This window comes from Telopea speciosissima, chromosome 1 (assembly GCF_018873765.1).
Source record: "Telopea speciosissima isolate NSW1024214 ecotype Mountain lineage chromosome 1, Tspe_v1, whole genome shotgun sequence".
NCBI classification, from domain to species: Eukaryota; Viridiplantae; Streptophyta; class Magnoliopsida; order Proteales; family Proteaceae; genus Telopea; species Telopea speciosissima.
The window spans coordinates 27,943,816-27,962,517 of record NC_057916.1 but is presented as its reverse complement, the minus strand read 5'-3'; the positions used below and the strand labels follow the sequence as shown (position 1 = coordinate 27,962,517).

At 41.4% G+C, this 18,702-nt stretch overlaps 1 protein-coding gene across 3 annotated transcripts in view; it reads right to left on the bottom strand.

Moving 5' to 3' along the window:
- Nucleotides 1-16,138: 16,138 nt before the first annotated feature.
- Nucleotides 16,139-18,702, bottom strand: part of LOC122666216 (actin-related protein 5) — a 32,472-nt gene continuing 29,908 nt past the window's right edge. For all 3 annotated transcript variants that reach the window (XM_043862368.1, XM_043862376.1, XM_043862384.1), the window contains 3 exons: nucleotides 17,740-17,867; nucleotides 17,039-17,381; nucleotides 16,139-16,743 (listed from right to left, as the gene is read on the bottom strand). In XM_043862368.1, the coding sequence (XP_043718303.1) occupies nucleotides 16,237-16,743; nucleotides 17,039-17,381; nucleotides 17,740-17,867 (978 nt within the window). In that variant the 3' untranslated portion in view covers nucleotides 16,139-16,236. The remainder of the gene's footprint in view (nucleotides 16,744-17,038; nucleotides 17,382-17,739; nucleotides 17,868-18,702) is intronic.

Genomic DNA, 18,702 nt, shown 5'->3' with positions numbered 1-18,702 from the left:
TCATGCCTGGCTCCCCCACCCACTCCAGCGGTGCGTCCATTCTTGACCAAGATCCCCCTTCTCTTGGTGGTACGACCCCCTCCTTCCACCATGCCCATCATTAGCCTTAAAGCTCACCTCAAAAAAATTTTATTTTCTGGCAAACCCTGATTGAACCGTTCCTGGCTGGCCAGGATCTCTTCGGCTACCTTGATGGCACGTTCCCTTGCTGATGCAGCCCTGGACCTGGACCATGAAGAAACCGCCACCTCACACCATAAGGTTCTTCGAAGATAGGTTCGGGTCAAGGAGAGGCATGCCAGGCAAGGCCAGCCCTTGCAGGAATGGTCCATCCATTCCTTATCTTCCCAATAATTTTAAGGAAAGAAGTTGCACCTAAAAGTAGGGATGTAAACGGATCTGATTCGGCTCGGATAGTGCTATATCCGCATCCGCATCCGATTAGCTTTCGGACAGATTCGGACACGAACACGGATACAGATCGGATATTTTATTGTTTTACATGTAAATATAGCTTTTCAGATAGCTATAGCCTATCTGTATCTGTATCCGTTTAGCTTTCAGACGGATTCGGATAGTGCTAAACGGATACAGAAACGAATACAGAAATGGATTTCGGCTATTCATTTACATCCCTACCTAAAAGAGAGAAGATTTGGACTGATTTGGGATTATCTTAGTTTCTAAATAAATAATGCCTAAATAAATAAAGGATTAATTAGCTAGCTAGTATATTGGGTTGATTGAAGATTTGATTGAAGATTGGATTGAAGAGTGGATTTCTGATTGAGAGTATATTGGGTTGATTGAAAAGAAGATTGGATTCTGATTGAAGTATTTTGGCTGATTGGAGATTCTAATTGAAGTATTTTTGGCTCATTGAAGATTAGAGATTGTAATCTTCTCTTTCTTTTCTTTTTTCCTTATTTACTCAGCTCTAAGTCTATATATGTAATCCTCCATGATTGAATGAAGGCAGATTATGAAGTTAAATAAAATTGCTCTATTTTGAGCTTTGAACTCGATTGGAGTTCCTGCAAGTTCCATCTCTTCTTGCTCAATTGATCAGACCATTACACGAATTCTTCGTGCTCTCATCCCCTCCAATCCTAGCTTCCATTAAAGGCACACTAGCTTGGTATCAGAGCCGGAAACGACTGAGAGATAGCATGGCACCTAAACGAGGTGGCTGTATTGGTAATGCTGCAAGTATCAATGCCAGGGAGGAGAATTTGCGACTACAGCAAGAAATTGCTACGCTGCGACGTGAGAATGAAGCATTGAGAAATGGAGCTCGACGTCAGAATACAAATGAGGAGACGTCTGACTCAGACTCATCTTCACCCGATGATGCCCCACCTAATTGGGATTGGGGAAGGAGGGCACACAACAGCGGGAACCGTTTACCCCAAGAGAGGTGTGAGCCTGATTGGGATAAACTTATCCATCATGAAATTCCTGAATTTTTCAGGCATGGCTTCCCCCGATGTGGTTGTCGATTGGTTGACTCTAGTTAATGAGGTTTTCCAATACAAAGAGGTTCCCGACAATCACCGTGTTGGAATCATTGGCATGAGACTTCGAGGAAAGGCAATCACGTGATGGAGACGCGAAAAACAACTACGGACCAATGCCGGTAAAGCACCCATCACACAATGGCGTAAAATGGAAGAGAAAATTTGAAAAAATTTCATTCCCAACGGCTACCACTGTGAGTTGTATAAAAAATTCCAACATTTGAAGCAAGGTAACCATACTGTGGACCAATACACTTCTAATTTCAATGAACTAGTAGTTCAAAACAATATTGATGACTTAGGAGAAATGCTTGTCCATAAGTACTTGGGTGGACTTCAGCCCTACATCCAAGACGCTCTTAAAGTGCTCGACATTTGGGATTTAGGGGATGCCCACCAGAGAGCCCTGAAAGTGGAACGCGCATGGGCCCAGAAGAACGCATTTTCTACCTCCATCCGACCTGTGCCTAGTAATGGTGGAGCTTTGAAGGGATACGTGGCCCCATTGCCTGCTCAACAAACTCAGCCCCTGAGTCGTCCTGCTCAACCCATCGGTCCTACTAGTTGTACTACCCCGGGTTGAGATGCTACACTTGTGGAGAACCCGATCATCGTTCAAGCAATTGTCTGACAAAGAAACCCCATGGCAAGGACCTGTTATTGGAGAACGAGACATCTGATCAAGAAGAGTCAGCCTGCTTCGAGATCAACGAAGATAGACAGTGTGACAGTGAAGGTGAACATATCTTACATGTAGATTCTAGAGAACTATCGATAATGCGCAAGGTGTATCTAACACCTAGGCAAGAGAATGGAGATTGGTTCAATAACATTTTTCACTCAGCTTGTACCATCTCAGGCAAGGTGTGCCAGCTAATTATTGATTCTGGCTATTGTGAAAACATGATTTCAGAGGAAGCAATGCGCAAGCTACAACTGGAGCAATAAAGCCATCCTGCACCCTACAAGGTGACCTGGTTGAAACGTGGGATCGAGGTTACTGTCAACAAGCGATGTCCGGTATCATTGTCCATTTCTAATACATACTTTGACAAAGTTTGGTGTGACATCCTCCCCATGGATGCGAGTCACTAAATTTGGGTCGACCTTGGCAGTTTGATAGAAGAACCATGCATGATGGTTACAAAAATACCTATTCTTTTGGGCACAACAACAAAAGAATTATTTTAGCACCATCTAAGGAGCCACTCAAGACTCCAATTGCCGAAAATTCTAACTTGTTATCTTTATAAGACTTGCGCAGCATGATGGATGATACCCATGTGATTTATGTATTGTTGAACAAGGCTGGTGAAATGGATTTTGAATCGCCTATACCTGAGAAGATTAGGCCACTGTTGGAGGAATTTGGTGATCACCTATCTTCGAAGAACCTTAGGGTGTGAGGTGGTGGCTTCTTCATCGTCCAGGTCCAAGGCTAACTCACTTGCCTTGACGATCCCACCGCTGCTGCTACTTGGCATCATCAGGACTCCCTTCTCCACAGTCTTCTCATCTCTTCTATTATTGAAGAGGTTTTCCCTCTCATTGTTGGGAAAACTACAAGTCGCGACATATGGCAATCTCTGAGCACTGCATTTTCTTCTCCTTCAGAGAGTCGTCTGATGTCTCTCACCATGGCCACGTAAGACCTAATTTAGAAGCTTGACGAGTTTGTTTCACAGTTCCTCCCATGCGTCAAGTCCATCTCTGGCAAACTCAGTTCTGCTGGCCATCCACTGCACCCAATTGCATTTAATCTACATGTTTTTCGTGGTCTCAAGTCTGACTTCCGCTCTATAGTTGATTCTCTCTTAACCAGGACTGACACTATTGCTTATGATGATCTTCATGCCATGCTCTTGAGTCACGAATTTCTTCATGGCTCTTCTTTGAAGAAGTTGGCACTCTCTGAATCTTCTTCAACCCATTCGTCTCCCATTGCCAATACGGTTCAGTACTCCACCACCTCTCCAGTCTCCGGTTCTTCTCAGGCAAACTGTGGGGGCAAGGGATTTTGTGGTAGGGGTCGTGGTGGCAGGGGCCATGGTAGCTTTCCTCCCGGTACTGCAGGATAATAATACAACAGGTTCTATTGCACTTATTGTGGCCACACCAACCACTCCGTCGAGCGTTGCTTTCTTCGCCTCAAACAAGGTTACCCACAGAGTTCTCCACAGTACCCTCCCACCCATGCACCACTTGCCCATTATACCTACCCCTCGGCTGCCCCTTCCTATGTCCATTCCCAACCGCCTCTACTACCTAACCCGCCCTCACTTGCACCTCTTTCATGGTACCCCGACATCGGCGCCTCTCACCATGTAACCCCTGACCTACATGGCTTGTCCTAATATGATGAATACACTGGTGGTGATCAGTTACAGGTTGGCAATGTTAAGGGCTTACCTATTTCCCATCTTGGTTCTACTTCCTTCTCACTCTTCTAAAAAATTTTCCTTGAATAATGTTCTGCACGTTCCTTCTATTACAAAGTAATTACTCTCTGTTCAACAGTTTGCTCGTGATAACCATGTCTTTTTTGAATTTCATCCTTCTCATTTTCTTATGAAGGATTAGGTCACCAAGTCCACTCTGCTGTTCGGACCGAGAAATGGGGGACTCTATGAACTTCGCTCTTCCCCCCTCCTTCTGCTCATGCTGCTATTCGAACCTCCATGGATCTTTGGCATCATTGATTGGGGCACCCCAATGAGCGTCTTCTTCGGCATATGGTTAATATTAATAATTTACCGCATTCTTCATCTCGTATTAGTACTTTGTGTTCTACCTGTCAGTTGGGCAAGTCTAGTGGATTGACTTTGCATGAAACTTTTAGTAAGAGTATTTTCCCGTTGGATTTAATTTTTAACGATGTTTGGGAGCCTTCACTTACCCCGTCTTTGGAAGGTCATAAATATTATGTAATTTTCATTGATGATAATACCAAGTTTATATGGTTTTATCCCCTTGTGCACAAATCTGAGGTGCTTTCTATTTTTTCTAATTTTAAGGCTCTTGTGGAAAGGCAATTTGGTCGTTAAATCAAGTGTGTGCAAACCGATTGGGGCTGAATTTCGAACCCTCCCCATGTTTTTTCAAAAACTTGGCATCCACCATCACTTATCTACGCTTCATACCAATGAACAACAAGGGACAGTTGAACAACGTCACCGTCACATCGTTGAAACTGGATTGTCCCTTCTTGCTCATGGGTCTGTTCCCCGCCATTTTTGGCCATTTGCTTTGACACTACAGTGTACTAAATAAATGGATGCCTTCCTCTGTTTCTCTTGGAATTTCACTGTTTCAATTGGTTTTTCATAAACGCCCTGATTACACTTCTCTCAAAGTTTTCGGGTGCCTCTGTTTTTCTTATCTTCGACCATACAATAAAAATGAAATGAATTTTCGGTCTTCACCGTGCATTTTCTTTGGATACAGTCCCTCTCGTATGGATTACCGGTTCCTCAATCTACATACCAATCGTCTCATTATTGCGCGTCATGTTCGGTTTGATGAGGGGAGTTTTCCCTTCTCTAAATCCATCTTAGGAGCACCACCATCTCCACCTCCATCTCCTCCATCTCCTACTTGGGCATCAGCCCCAATACAGGTTCCATCTTCATCCTGTTTATCCCCCATGCCCTTATCGGCCTTCCCCCAAGTCTCACCGGTGCCATCATCTCTCCCTTCCCTTGTATCCGGCTATAACACGGCCTCCCCATTCCCTATACCCTCCAACGCCCAAGACCCCATCTCCCCTACCCCGTCCTCCACTCCCTTACGGACCCGACCCCTTTATGACCTCTACCCGGCTCCTAACCAACCTGGCCCGGCTCAATCAACCCCCCCCATCTACCCATCCCATGCAACTTTGCCAACGCACCAAGACTCCCCATGCCCTCTCCACTAATGTTGTTTTTATGGAACCCACTTATTTTACACAAGCTTCGAAGGCTCCTGAATGGCGCCAAGCAATGGCGGAGGAATTTAATGTCTTGGTTCGTAATGGCACATGGTCCCTTGTACCACGGACCCTTGACATGAACTTGGTTGGTTGTAAATGGGTGTACCGGATAAAGCGCAAGGCAGACGGTTCTCTTGAGCACTATAAAGCATGCTTGGTTGCAAAGGGCTTCCATCAGCAGTATGGTATTGATTACAGTGAGACTTTTAGTCCCGTTGTGAAGCCCACTAAAATCCATTGTGTCCTATCCATTGCAGTCTCTTAGGGCTGGCAAATAAAGCAACTGGACATTCACAATGCTTTTCTGCATGGTTTGCTACGGGAGGAGGTATATATGACCCAACCACAGGGTTTTGTTGATTCTAATTATCCATCTCATGTTTGCAAACTTCACTGTTCTCTCTACGACCTCAAACAGGCCCCCACGGACTTGGTTTCATCACTTGTCATCCTTTCTTATTCAGCTTGGTTTTACAGGTTCCAAGACAGACACCTCAATGTTCATTCGGAGCACTGGTTCTCATGTCTGTTACATTCTAGTTTATGTCGATGATATATTAATCACGAGTAGTGATGTTTTCTCAGGGATTGAGGCTACATCTCATTCCCATGGGCTCCTTTCACAGTCTTGGTATATTTCAGATTTACTCAAGCACACTGGAATGGTTGATTGCAAACCAATTAAGATGCTTATGTCTACTCTGAAGAATGCGAACTCAGGGGGTGCTTCCCACGGTAACCCTACTAAATATCGCTCTGTTATTGGGGCCCTTCAATATGTGACACTCACTCACCCGGATGTGGCATTTGCAGTCAATTGTGCTTGCCAATATATGCATGCCCCACCAAAGAATAATTGGCAGCTTGTTAAACGGATTTTACACTATCTTAAGAGCACCTCCACCCACGGTCTTTTATTGGAACGATCGCCCTCTCTCCAGTTACAGGCCTTCTCTGATGCGGACTGGGTTGGTGATGGGGCGGATCGCAAATCCACGGGCGGGTTTGCTATTTTTCTTGGGCCAAACTTGATCTCCTGAACATCGCGGAAGCAGCGCACTATAGCCCGTTCTTCGACAGAGGCCGAATATAAGGCATTGGCAGATGCCTCTGTTGAATTGATTTGGTTGGAATCTCTATTTTTGGAACTTAGTTTTCCCCTTTATGGTTCTCCTGTGTTGTGGTGTGACAATATTGGTGCTACTTACCTCTCCGCCAACCTTGTTTTTCATGCCCGCACCAAACACGTGGAGGTTGATTTTTACTTTGTTCGTGATCGTGTGGCCAAGAAACAACTCCAGGTTTAATTCATCTCCACTCTTGATCAACTGGCCAACACGTTCACTAAGGCTCTTACTACTGTTCGTTTTGAATTCTTGAGGGACAAGTTGAAGATTTGGTTGCCCGATTCTCCACCTTGAAGGGGTCCATGTACAACTCAATCTCTTATTTCTGGCAACTGTTATCACATGCGATATGCAATCTGGGAAATCATGATCACATGCGATATGGATTCCTCTCCAAATGGAAACTTCATTAACAATCTCTATCAATATGTAAATCATTATTCTGTGTAATCTTTATTATTTGTTTCCTTGTAAGTCTCAAGCTCTTGTAATCTTGTATATATTCCTCCATTGAGGAATCATAATTTTATGGAATAATGTCACCTTAACATGCTTGAACTCTGAAGAGAGAGAAAAAGAGAGTAATGTCTAGTCCACAGTCAGCAGTCAATGACTCAGTCCACACTCCACAGTAGTTGGACAAGTTGTGGCCATACAGGGCTCGCTAGCGGAGGCCCACCCGGCTGTCTCGGCAACCCTTTCTCGGACTCCCTTACTAAGATTTTTTGGGTAGTTTTGAATGATTCAGCATTTTAACCACTCACTCTCACTCGGTCCCTCATCCATCCAAATTTCAACCCCTTTCTTTCCTTACTTATCCCAAAACGCCAAACAACCCTAACCGAGGAACCAGCCAACCCAACGGAACTCAGGCACACATGACCCCTCGTGATGGCTTAAGCATTTGTTTTTGTTTTTATGAGTAGGAAATAGCACCACTCCAGCAAAGTGACCAGGTATAGCGTCACATTACCATGAGTACATCACCAAGTGTTACAATAATACGTATATTGTTGTTTACACCCTATTTTCAGTCTATTTCGATCAATAAAGAAATAGATCGAAATTTATTTTAGTCAAGAGTCAAGACTGACATGTTAGTCAGTGACCAGAAAATGGTCAGAAATTGATCAATGACTGAAAATGGTCAGAAAATGTTCAATGATTGAAAACGATCAGAAAATGGTCAGTGACCGATGAGCGGTCAACAGGGTGGTTATAACCTCTATTAGTTAAAACGGGAACGGCAAAAAAGCGTTATTCGGTATGTGTGTGTTTTAAACGGATCAAAATGTGGGGACGGTCAACAATATGGTCAAATACTTAAAGAATGGGGAAAAAAAATGAAAACAGATAGTACGCGTTTTAAACGTTTAAACTTGAACAATACGGTCCAAAAAAAATGGCTAACAAATTAAAGAATGAAAATAGATGTACATGGAGAGTTAAAACTGGAATTTCATTGTCACCAACCATAAAATGCTTAAGGCATAGCCTTATGTGACTTGACCGTTCAAATCCCATTCTTAAGAAGCAACAACAAAATGCTTAAAGAAGTCTTTAGTCTTTGGGTTTAGTCCCATATCGGGGAGAGAATTCTAGTAACAGAGGAAATAATGCTATAAAAGAGAGCTGTTGTTATAAGTTTCAAAACAAAATTCTAAAGTTGGGTTGCCAACCGGTAACGCATATGGGCTTTAGGGGTTGTGTGATTCTAACAAAAATTATTATATATAAACCTTTTTAAGTGCTTTTTTTTGTTTAAAAAAATGTGTATGCGTTTTAAATGTATTCTAAATGTTTGGTCGAGCCGAACCCATTTTTTCCCGTCACTTTGGGAATAAGTCCCGTTTATTCGCGTTTTAAACACGTTTTAACTAAGAAGGAAGTGGGTAGTTGTGAAACTACATAGTAATTATAGAAACCACCAAAAACTGCCAATGATGCTTATAAAAAGAGAAATTCAAATCAAAGGAAGGTATCCAACAAATCAACACAACAAGTCTTTATCTTTTATCTTTTATTTTCTTTTTTAGGAGTAGTGTAATGTAGATTTTTATCCAGCAATATGTCTTTTGTCTTACTTCAAAAGACATCCATTATCATCAAGTTTTAAGCCTCACCAGTTCGGATTTGGCGAGTTGTACAGACTTCAACAAGTACACTGCAAAGTAAGCAATTTGATATTTTTTTTCTTCTTCTTGGCATTGCAATCTTTGTATTTTTAAAAGTCCTTGGATTACCAAGGCACTGGTAGAGTCCATCATCGCCTGAAGAAAATCAGAACAGTTTCCTCAACCAATAACGGTCTATAGAACGAAGAAATCGAGGGAAGCAATTGCCCTACGTGCATGAGCAACTAGAGCCCAACCTCCCACGTGCTTTTCACCTCCTTTGCTATTACTGTTCATACATGCACATTGCTTTAGGTGAGGAGGAGAGAGATAGACATAAAGAGGTGTCAATGTATGCTATGCAGTCTGGCAGTGCGTTCTTTCTCCCTTTGAGATTCAAATTGAAACTCAACACAGCTTCGTCTCCAGCTCTGTCATAAATTCTGAAATCCTCTTGAGGTGAACCTACACATGGAAAGCCCAAGAACACAAAGAGAAAGGTCGGTCGAAGTGAGCTCCGGAGGGATTCTCTGATGCTTAAGTGAGATCTCAAAAAAAACAGTAATGGAGTCAAGATAGGAAGTGCAGTAGGCTTAAGATTGTATGATTTCACCTATTTACTTCGATTTTTGTAGTTCTATATATATAGGATGGAGAAGGAATGTCTTGAGTTTACCTAAACCTTAGGTCCATGTGGTCCTAAGCTCATGCGGAACATGTACTCTAGGGTTTAGGCGGATATTTGAGTAGGAACCGTTGAGTTGGTCTGCAGCTAGCATCGTGGAGACCCTTGAGTTGGTCGTCCACGTGAAAAGTTCCAGTCACAAGTTTGGTGTGAGGAATCTTGGTCTTAACGGTTTGCTCGTGATCTTAAATCAATCACATGCGAACTTGCTTATGTAGCTTGAAACATGAGTCCCTACCACATGGCATTCATCTATTGGAGAGCTGATCTCACATGTATCATCTCTCATGATCCTAATCTAACCAATGTAATGGTTGATAGAATCCACCAACATTCTTACTAAATTATTGTTCATTCGTTTCTTTATTTGTTGTTTTCATACACTTGGAAACCCTTTGTTTCTAAGAATCATAACTCCATGTTTGCAAGGAACCCGTGAAATCCATAACCAAGGTGCATTGCAGAGCATAAGAAAAATTTAGTAAAATTTTCAAGAAAAGGCACCCTCTTTCCCATAACCAAACCCATGTGATTATTATGCAGTGAGAATTAACTACTTCAGTCTTCAATCCTTGTCACCATTTTGGTATTCTTAGATTGTTCGATTTTGTCATTTGGTAAATTCTGATTAATTTGAAATTTAATATTTGAACAAGAAAGAAAGTTCATAACATATTATGGCACGATATTATGATTTTAAAACGCGACAAGAAAGGAAGTTCATAACATATAACGTAGGGGTGCAAGTTTGGCCCTGCCGGCCCGAACCTGCCCTGGCCCGCCCTGAGCCTGAACAGGGTCTGGGCTGAGATATTTGGTCCTGAGGGCGGGTCAGGGCTAGAAACTTCTGGCCCTGAGTTAGGGTCGGGTCGGATTAGGGTTGAGGCCTCGAGCTAAGCTTGGTCTGGCCCGGCCCGACCCTGATTTAAGTTATACTATAAAATATATATTGATATAATTTATACATTATGAACTTTAAATTTCACCCACATTTTTTTATATAATATACTATATATGAAGACAATAAGTGTTATAATATAATTTATTATATTGTTATTTTATGTAAAATTAATAAGTTCTTCCCAGCCCATTCCAACCCATGCATTTCTTTTCCGCTCCCCATGATCAGGGCCAATTAGGGTCGGCCCGACCCGACCCTAAGGGCGGGTCAAGGTTGGATTTTTCTGGCCCTGAGTCAGGGTCGGGTCGGGCTTGGGCCTAGCTAAGGGGACTTAGGGTTGGGTTAGGGTTCTATAAAGCCCGGCCCAACCCGACCCTATTGCAGCCCTAATATAACGTATTCTATGACACATCCCCAAACAATGTGATATTTTTTGCAATTCTACAATATAAACGGCTGGAAAATAAGAGGTCATTGTATAACTAGAGTGTCAAATTTGGAAACTAATTCAATGGCATTGTTAATCCTGTATTACACACTTTCCTTCATATCATCATTTGTCCAAAATTATCCAAAAGTTTATGTTTTTGCGGTTAACTCTTTTAGTGACTTCATTTAGGTAGGAGACAGTGGGACCTACTTCTCCAAAATTTGTGCCCCACCTACTACACCACATGGCAGACACAGATTTGCATATGTTTATCTACATGTTACTAGTACTTAAGATGAATTTTTTTGAGAGATTAGACACATAAAATTAATCATTGTATCATCATGATTTTTATCTCATTATGTTTTTTTTTTTTCCCTTTCTTAACATCCAAACATAGCATAAGATGGTTTTTTTTTTTTTTTTTGGGGGGGGGGGGCGCGGGGGCGGCCGTGGGAGGGATACTAATTGGGGAACTTGTTGCTCATTCATAGTCTCACTCATTTCCCTATTCTTTAATCTCTTTCAATTATAAAATGCCCTGGAATCCAATCATTGTTTCGCCCAGATTAGATTTGTCAACTATAACATCCTTAATTAATTTACTTAATTAGCAAAGACAGAATCTGCCCTTAAAATATTAATATTTGACTTGTGGTGATAATATGAATTACATCATTCATATACTCATATTAATAAAATAAAATTTACGTAAAACACTTTGACCTTTTTATTTGAATGAAAAATAGAATAAATAAAATTTCATGGAAAGTCTAGACAAATTAAAATCAATTTATTCTATAATTGGGCACTGGTTCATCATTAACTCTAATCTCTATTGATTAAATTGGTTTTCTGCTATTCCTTAATTAACTAACTACACAGACCTCATGAGGAATGAGGATTGTGGGTCTTGTGGAGCAAGTAACGCTGTCACCGTCGCTGTCGTCTTCAACTCTCCACGTAAGAGGCTGGCTAAGATTTCCATTGCACCACGTAGCAAGGTTGTCTTCCTAGTAACAGGGACAGCAGGACAGCTGTAGTTTCTGAATCGGCGACGCGTACGAACCTCGTTGGCTCTCAGAAATACAATTTTTTCTGATTGTGAACCCTACGGTATCTAATTCATACGTGGATACCCTTGACCGATTGTTAGACAGCGATGTGGTTCCATCACCACCATTCTTATTTAACTTCACGTAACCCTTTTTTTTTTTTTTTTTTTTAATATTTGCTTAATATTTTACAAAGGAAGATCTTTATACATAGCCGTACATGGTACACACGATTGTGCTTTCAATCGTTGGATTGACATATTCGTAACCCCTCATCCCCATCCAAAACTATTGCAAGCACGGCTGTATACAAAATCTTTTGCCATATTTGACCATCACTATTCCTTACATTATTTATTTAATATGTTTCATGCTGATTAGATGTATCTTACTATCAATTTGTATCAAAAGATTCTGGTTTAGGTAAAAGAGATATTAACAGGTTCATGTATAAGGTGTTATTTGGGAAGTGTTGTGTTATTTGAGACCGTGGCTCCTACGCCTGTGCAATGGGATCAGCGCCCTTTTTTGGTTCAATCTATGAGGGACAGGGATGTCGTTTTACAAAAACGGGAAGAATGACCAACACAAGGGTACAGGTGTCCACACTCGCCAACTGGAAACTTTCTCTTGCACCACCTGGAAACTTTCTTCAAACCTTATATTATAAAGTAGGAAAAAGGATGGCCACGCCGCCCACTTATTGCACGTGGGTGGGCGGACTGAACAGGGAGGGGTATTAGAGTCTTTTCCAAGTGAGAGGCATGTCACACCTCATAAGTATTGCAAAAAAATCTTCTCTAATTCCTTAAAATATGACAATACATGCAATCCAGAGAGTCTGAGAATTTGACACCTGACAGACATGATTTTCAACGATACCAAACTCGAGAAGAAAAAACATAAATAATACAATTTTCTTTCATCCACAACAAATGAAGTATTGATTCACCATGAATCATTGATGGTAATCAAATGAATGTTATTCTTAGAAGAAAAAAATTATTAATAATAAAAATAAAAAATATAATAATGAGGGGATGAATGATTTGAACATTCATTCAATGGTAGAAATGACTACCATTTGAGGCCAGAGGGCAACAAATGACTTGTCCAATGGAAAATCTTGACATCATTTGAGGTCATTCAAAAGGCTGAAAGTGATTTTCACGACTTTTGTTCAGCAGCAAATGACCCCTTTCAATGTGGGACGCAACTATTACGAGCATGGTTTGTGATTTCGGTATCGGTTGGATTGGATCAGATTGGGATCGCTCAAACTCGGGCAAGTATGACACTTTGGTCTTTGTTTTCTTTTTTTTTACCTCTGTCCATGCAATTGGATTGGATCGAATCGGTATTGAGATTGATCTCAGCCAATACCGATCCAATTCGACCAAAATCAACCGATCCGATCCGATACCTCAAACCATGATTACGAGCCCATCTAATAGCCTTTCAGTCTCAGCATGGTCGCCTCCTCAACCCCCATTTTTCAAGCTATATACCGATGCTTCATTTTCAAATGATAATGGCGGGTTTTTATACATCACCCGCGATTCTCTTGGATCACCTACATTTTGCAATGTCTGAACTGATTTCCTTCTCTTCCATTCTGAAAGGTGAGTCTATGGCTTTGAGAACAGGCCTCCTTCAAGACATATTAGAAGGCATTGACACTTTGATGGTAGAGTGCGACAACAAAGAGTTGATTTGGTCGAATCAAGATCATCATTTAATTTCAACTGCGATTGTCAACATTACACTAGATATCAAACATCTGGCAACTTACCTCAGTTCATATCTTTTTTCTTATATTTTAAGGGAGAATAACAATGTAGCTGACTCCATTGTAAGGAGGGCCTTGTCTTGCACATGTCGAATAGTTGGCTTATTTGCACTCATCGGATTTCAAATTTTTGGAAATCAAATTCCGAGCATCGTGCATGCATCAATAAATAAATTTCTTATGGCCAAAAAATAAAAAAGATATTGTAATCAATTTCGGCTGATAGGTATTGATACCGGTAGGTCCCGATATGGTACTTATATTTTTTTTTAAAATTGTACCGATCAATACGGTCAGAGATACCATTAAGATACACATCCTTTAAACCTGAAAAACATAAAGTGAGTGAGATACAAAATTGAGAGCAACCGAAAGCCTTGGAAACTTGATTTTCTCTTCGATATGAGTTGGAGGATCATCTAACATAGAAAGACCTTAATCTTCACCATTTCAACTAGTTTTAAGGGCTTACAAATTTCAAATCACGGACCAAAATAGATTTGAGTTAAAAAGTCTATCTATCTTGCTTCTTCTTTTTTTTCAAAAATTCAAATTTTTTTTTCTTTTATTTATTTTATATTTTTTATGTATCACTAGATACTTAAAATTGACTCCAATCCTTGTGTCAAGTTGATATATATTTACATATTAAATAATAAAACATGTTATTCTTCAAAAACTATATTTTATATGTACCATAAACACATCTATGCATTTCTTAACAATTTCCATACATATCTAAGGTAACTAATCGCATTCGCTCCCTTAGCTTTCATCTCTCAGTGTTAGTGTCTACTAGGGGTGTCAATCAGTCGTGCTCGGTCGGTCTCGGTCAGGCCTAGCTGGGCCTCACCAATTTTACAGGCTGCACCGTGTCCGACCGTTTAGGCATTCGGGCTTGCCTTAGGCGTGCATGGTACGGTTTCATTTCGGTCGGTCGGTCGGTGTCCGATCTTTAACCGGGTTAGTCTTATTAGGACTAAACGGGCCTAAACCGGGTCCAAAACTGGCTAATGAGCCGTTTAACTTTAAACGGTCTCTAAATGGTGTGGGCTTACTAATTGATATGCAACCAAAATTTTAAGTTCAAACCATCACATCGTTGGGCAGTCACGATACACCTCAACTCAAAGTCAAATAAAGTTTATCCCAACTAAAATAGTAGTACAACACCGAATAGAAACACATCTAACAAAGTAAGTAGAGGGGAATAAAAAAAATAGTACCACAACACCGAATAGAAACACATTTAACAAAGTAAGATCTAAAAACTAAAACTAAGCCTCATCTCACCTACGTTAAGTGTACCAAACCAATAAATGTCAAAGACCAACAAAAAAACAAACAAAAAAAGGAAATTTGGGGGGAAGGGGAGGGGAAGTTTATAAGTTAAAGGGTCGGGCTGTAACCCGGTGCTCTAGGTCGGGCCTGGAATCGATCGGTCCGATCGGGCGCCCGATGGGCTAGGACCCCACATCGGGACCGCCCGATTATTAAACGTGTAGGGCTTAAGCCCGACACGTTTAGTAATTGAGCCGGGTCGGGCCAGGTTTTAACTGGGCGGGCTCGATCAGGCCTGACGGGCCAGGCCTGAAATTGACACCCCTAGTGTCTACCCAACAGAGTGCTTTCGCCTTTTAGTAAGCGAGTTAGGCCGGGCCGGGCTTTAACTAGGCGGGCTCGATCAGGCCTGACGGGCCGGGCCTAAAATTGACACCCCTACTGTCTACCCAACAGAGTGCTTTCGCCTTTGGTGTTCTTTCTGATCTCTCTGCATTTCACCGACCCGATACCAATACTTAAATCATTAATTGTAGGCTTAATTCTCTTTCATGTGAAATAAACTGCCAACCAATAACTCCCTCGCATTGGTTTTGGTGGGTTTGTTACCACTTTCCATCACTGCTTCCCTCCATGGAGCCAACATCCGCAGCTAGGGGCGTGAGACCCAAACCAAAAACCGGATCGGAATTATCTCATTCATGATAAGGTTTAGACTTATCATTGTCAAACTAAACCTTTTAATTTATCACATTAATATTTTCATTGGTTTTTTTAGCAATTGGTACAGTTCTAGTTTATCAGGATGGGTCCAATTCCATCTTTTTGGGGTCAAGACCAGAACCGTCTTGACTAACTAATTGATTCCAAAGCTTAGACACAATATTAAATGGTCGTGTAGCCCCTACACCAGTGTAGGGGCCAATGAGCATGCACAGAAAAATTGGTGATTTCACAGGGGGCTGAATGATCTTTTAGTGTGCTCCTGTGCCTGGGTGTAGGAACCACATGACCAGTCAACGTTTCTTTTTTCCAATAGTAATTAGTAACGGAACGATGGTCCGTTATTGGAGGAAACTTCAAGATGAGCCACATGAAAATTTCTTTGTCAATATCAGCCCCATGGCTGCTCTTGCATTTCTTGAGTCTAATTTGGTGTGAAGAAATGATTTTATATAGCATTGCTAGTTAAGGTTACAGACTCAAAGCAACCCAAATTTGCCTAGTCCAAAGACAACTTGCAATTGCCAATACCTGCTCGTATCTCACAAAAATAGAAAATATTTGATAACACAGCCAGCATCTGTGCATAATTTTCAAGTCATGAATTGAGTTGACACCAGTATTCCATGTTTCAAAAGCATGTGTTAGACTGTGTACTTCATTCGGTATCTCCGAAGCCAATCTTCGCCCTTCTCATAATAATCTTGCCTACTAAAGGTTTGATAGGAGAATTGTGCAGCAGCAGCATAAGCAGCGGCACCTCTCCATGCATCAAGAACTGGATCTGATGCCCTGACCACTCTTATGGGTGACTCAAAGGGCCGAATCTTCCGGATGCCTGCTTCCAAGCGCTCAACAATACCAGGGAAGAGACAGCTCCCACCAGTCACAAGGACTGAACTGGTGATTCTGTCCTCTATTCCATTGCCCTTCGAGGGCAACCTCTGTATTGATATCCCAGTCATCTCATCCAACCCTGCCTGGTCAATCCCAATCATATTAGGCTGAAAAAGAATTTCAGGACAACGGAACCTTTCAACCCCAAGTGTGATCTGGAAATCTTCCTTTGTTAGAGGACGGTAGCGTGGAACCTCCGCAATGGGTTGAAAGGAACTCGATTCTGGCTTGGCAACAAATGTTGGATCAATGTCCTGTCATGGTAATAAACCAAGAGGTAAATAATGATCCATCCATGAGAAGAACCGTCTGGACAACAAACTAAAGGGCATATCCAATGCACGAGGCTCCCGCCACCGGGGTGTCTGGGGAGCGTCATAATGTACGCAGCCTTACCCCTGCTTTCGCAAAGAGGCCATTTCCAGACTCGAACCCGTGAATGCTTGGTCACAATGAAGCAACCTTACCATTGCACCAAGTCCCGCCCTCGCCTGGACTACAAAACTATTAACTGTAATATAGGAGTTGAAAATGTTAGGATGAACTGACCTGCAGGCGAGACGTGACACGAACAAGCTCAGCCTCATCCTCATCTTGCCCCTCGTCATCGTCATCATTATCCTTGCTCATGAGTTTGTAGAGTTGCCAATCTTCATCCCTGACTCCAAAGGTATCCTCACCCTTCCCTCGATCAAATGCTGCTGTTGTCAAAAGGCGCATCCTTTCCTTTTGGGCAGCATTCAATCTCTCACCACGGCCAACGCCTCCAGAAAAATTATGATTCCCATTTGTACGGGCCCCATTTGTCTTCAACCGCTTCCGCTGCTCAACTTTCTCAGAGAGTTCTCTGTGTTTTGCACGTAGTTGTTCTAAATAAAGCTCTGGGTTCTCTCTATATATTTTCAGAGGGCAGGTACATCAAACAAAAATGGTCAGTCCATAAAGATGTGAGTTCAATTTCAAACTAAAATTTTGATAGAGCACATCTTGGTATGTAAAGGTCAGCATAAAAGTCATGGTGGCAGCTCCACAGATTAAAGCTATGGTCTTTTGGCCCTCAAGAAGATTCAATATTTATAGATCAAAACTAACACAGCTTGTAGGAAAAGTAATCCCTGTAACTCTACTCAAGTATGCATTCAAATTCAGTAGAAGATAATATGTTCTCTTCTTACTGAAAGCCCAGGAACCCAAACAGTTAATTGCTAATTAAAATATAAAAGCCATTAACCCGTAAAATGATGACATACAAACGCTTTTCCTCGTCTTGTTGATTTTGCCTTTCTCGTTGTTGTTCCTCTTCAAAGCGTTTCTGTTTTGCTCGCTGCCGCCCTTCGGATGTGGTCTTAAGAAATAACTGCTTCTTCTTCTCCTTCAGCTGCCAAACCAAAAACACGATTCATCCAAGCGAAGGACAACTTAGTTAAATAAACAATGTCAACACTAACAACAAAAATGATAGCCATGTTGAAAAAAGAGAAACACACTACAGGGAAGGGTTACGTCAGAGCTAGCAAGATGAAAGCAAAAGCTGAGATGAGCTATTGATATATGTTGAAATAACCCAGTAGATTTAGTTTTTCTTTTTCCTTTTTTTGGATGGGTAATCAATATTATTTATGCAAGGCATAGAGCAACTTTAATTCCCCAGGCACTCTTGTAAGAAGTTTGGCTCAGAAACATAACCTAGTGATGAAAGTCCTGGTAGAAATGGGTAGATCTCTTGCTCACCAGAGTTTTCAGATCATCAATTCAGTAGTCAGACTTTTGTTGGACCATTCACCACTGGAAAGACCAGTTTTATATGAAGAATATTTATTAAAAAATAAATTTTGACCAGTGAATGGCTGATCAAAACAGACAAATAGAATATGTTACCATATGCAAGAATTATTTTAAATATGTAGTACCTTGAGACCAGATCTCAAGACCACCCACAAACTGAAGGAAGCCCTCGCCATTGCACTTTTCATGGCTTCCAGGTCAAGTAAATACTATCTAGTCAATTTCCACATTACTGTAACAAACATTTGGACTGTGCCAAGAGCGGACAGTCAAACCTCCAACCAGAGGGCCAGAGTCGTGTTTGGACCAGTTCTGAAAACATTACTGCTCGCTTAGTATTTATGAAAGTGATAGGAAAATCCTGTTCCAATTGGATATTCCATTAGAAATGGCATTTTTTTAAGCAAGTCCCATCAAATATAACTGCA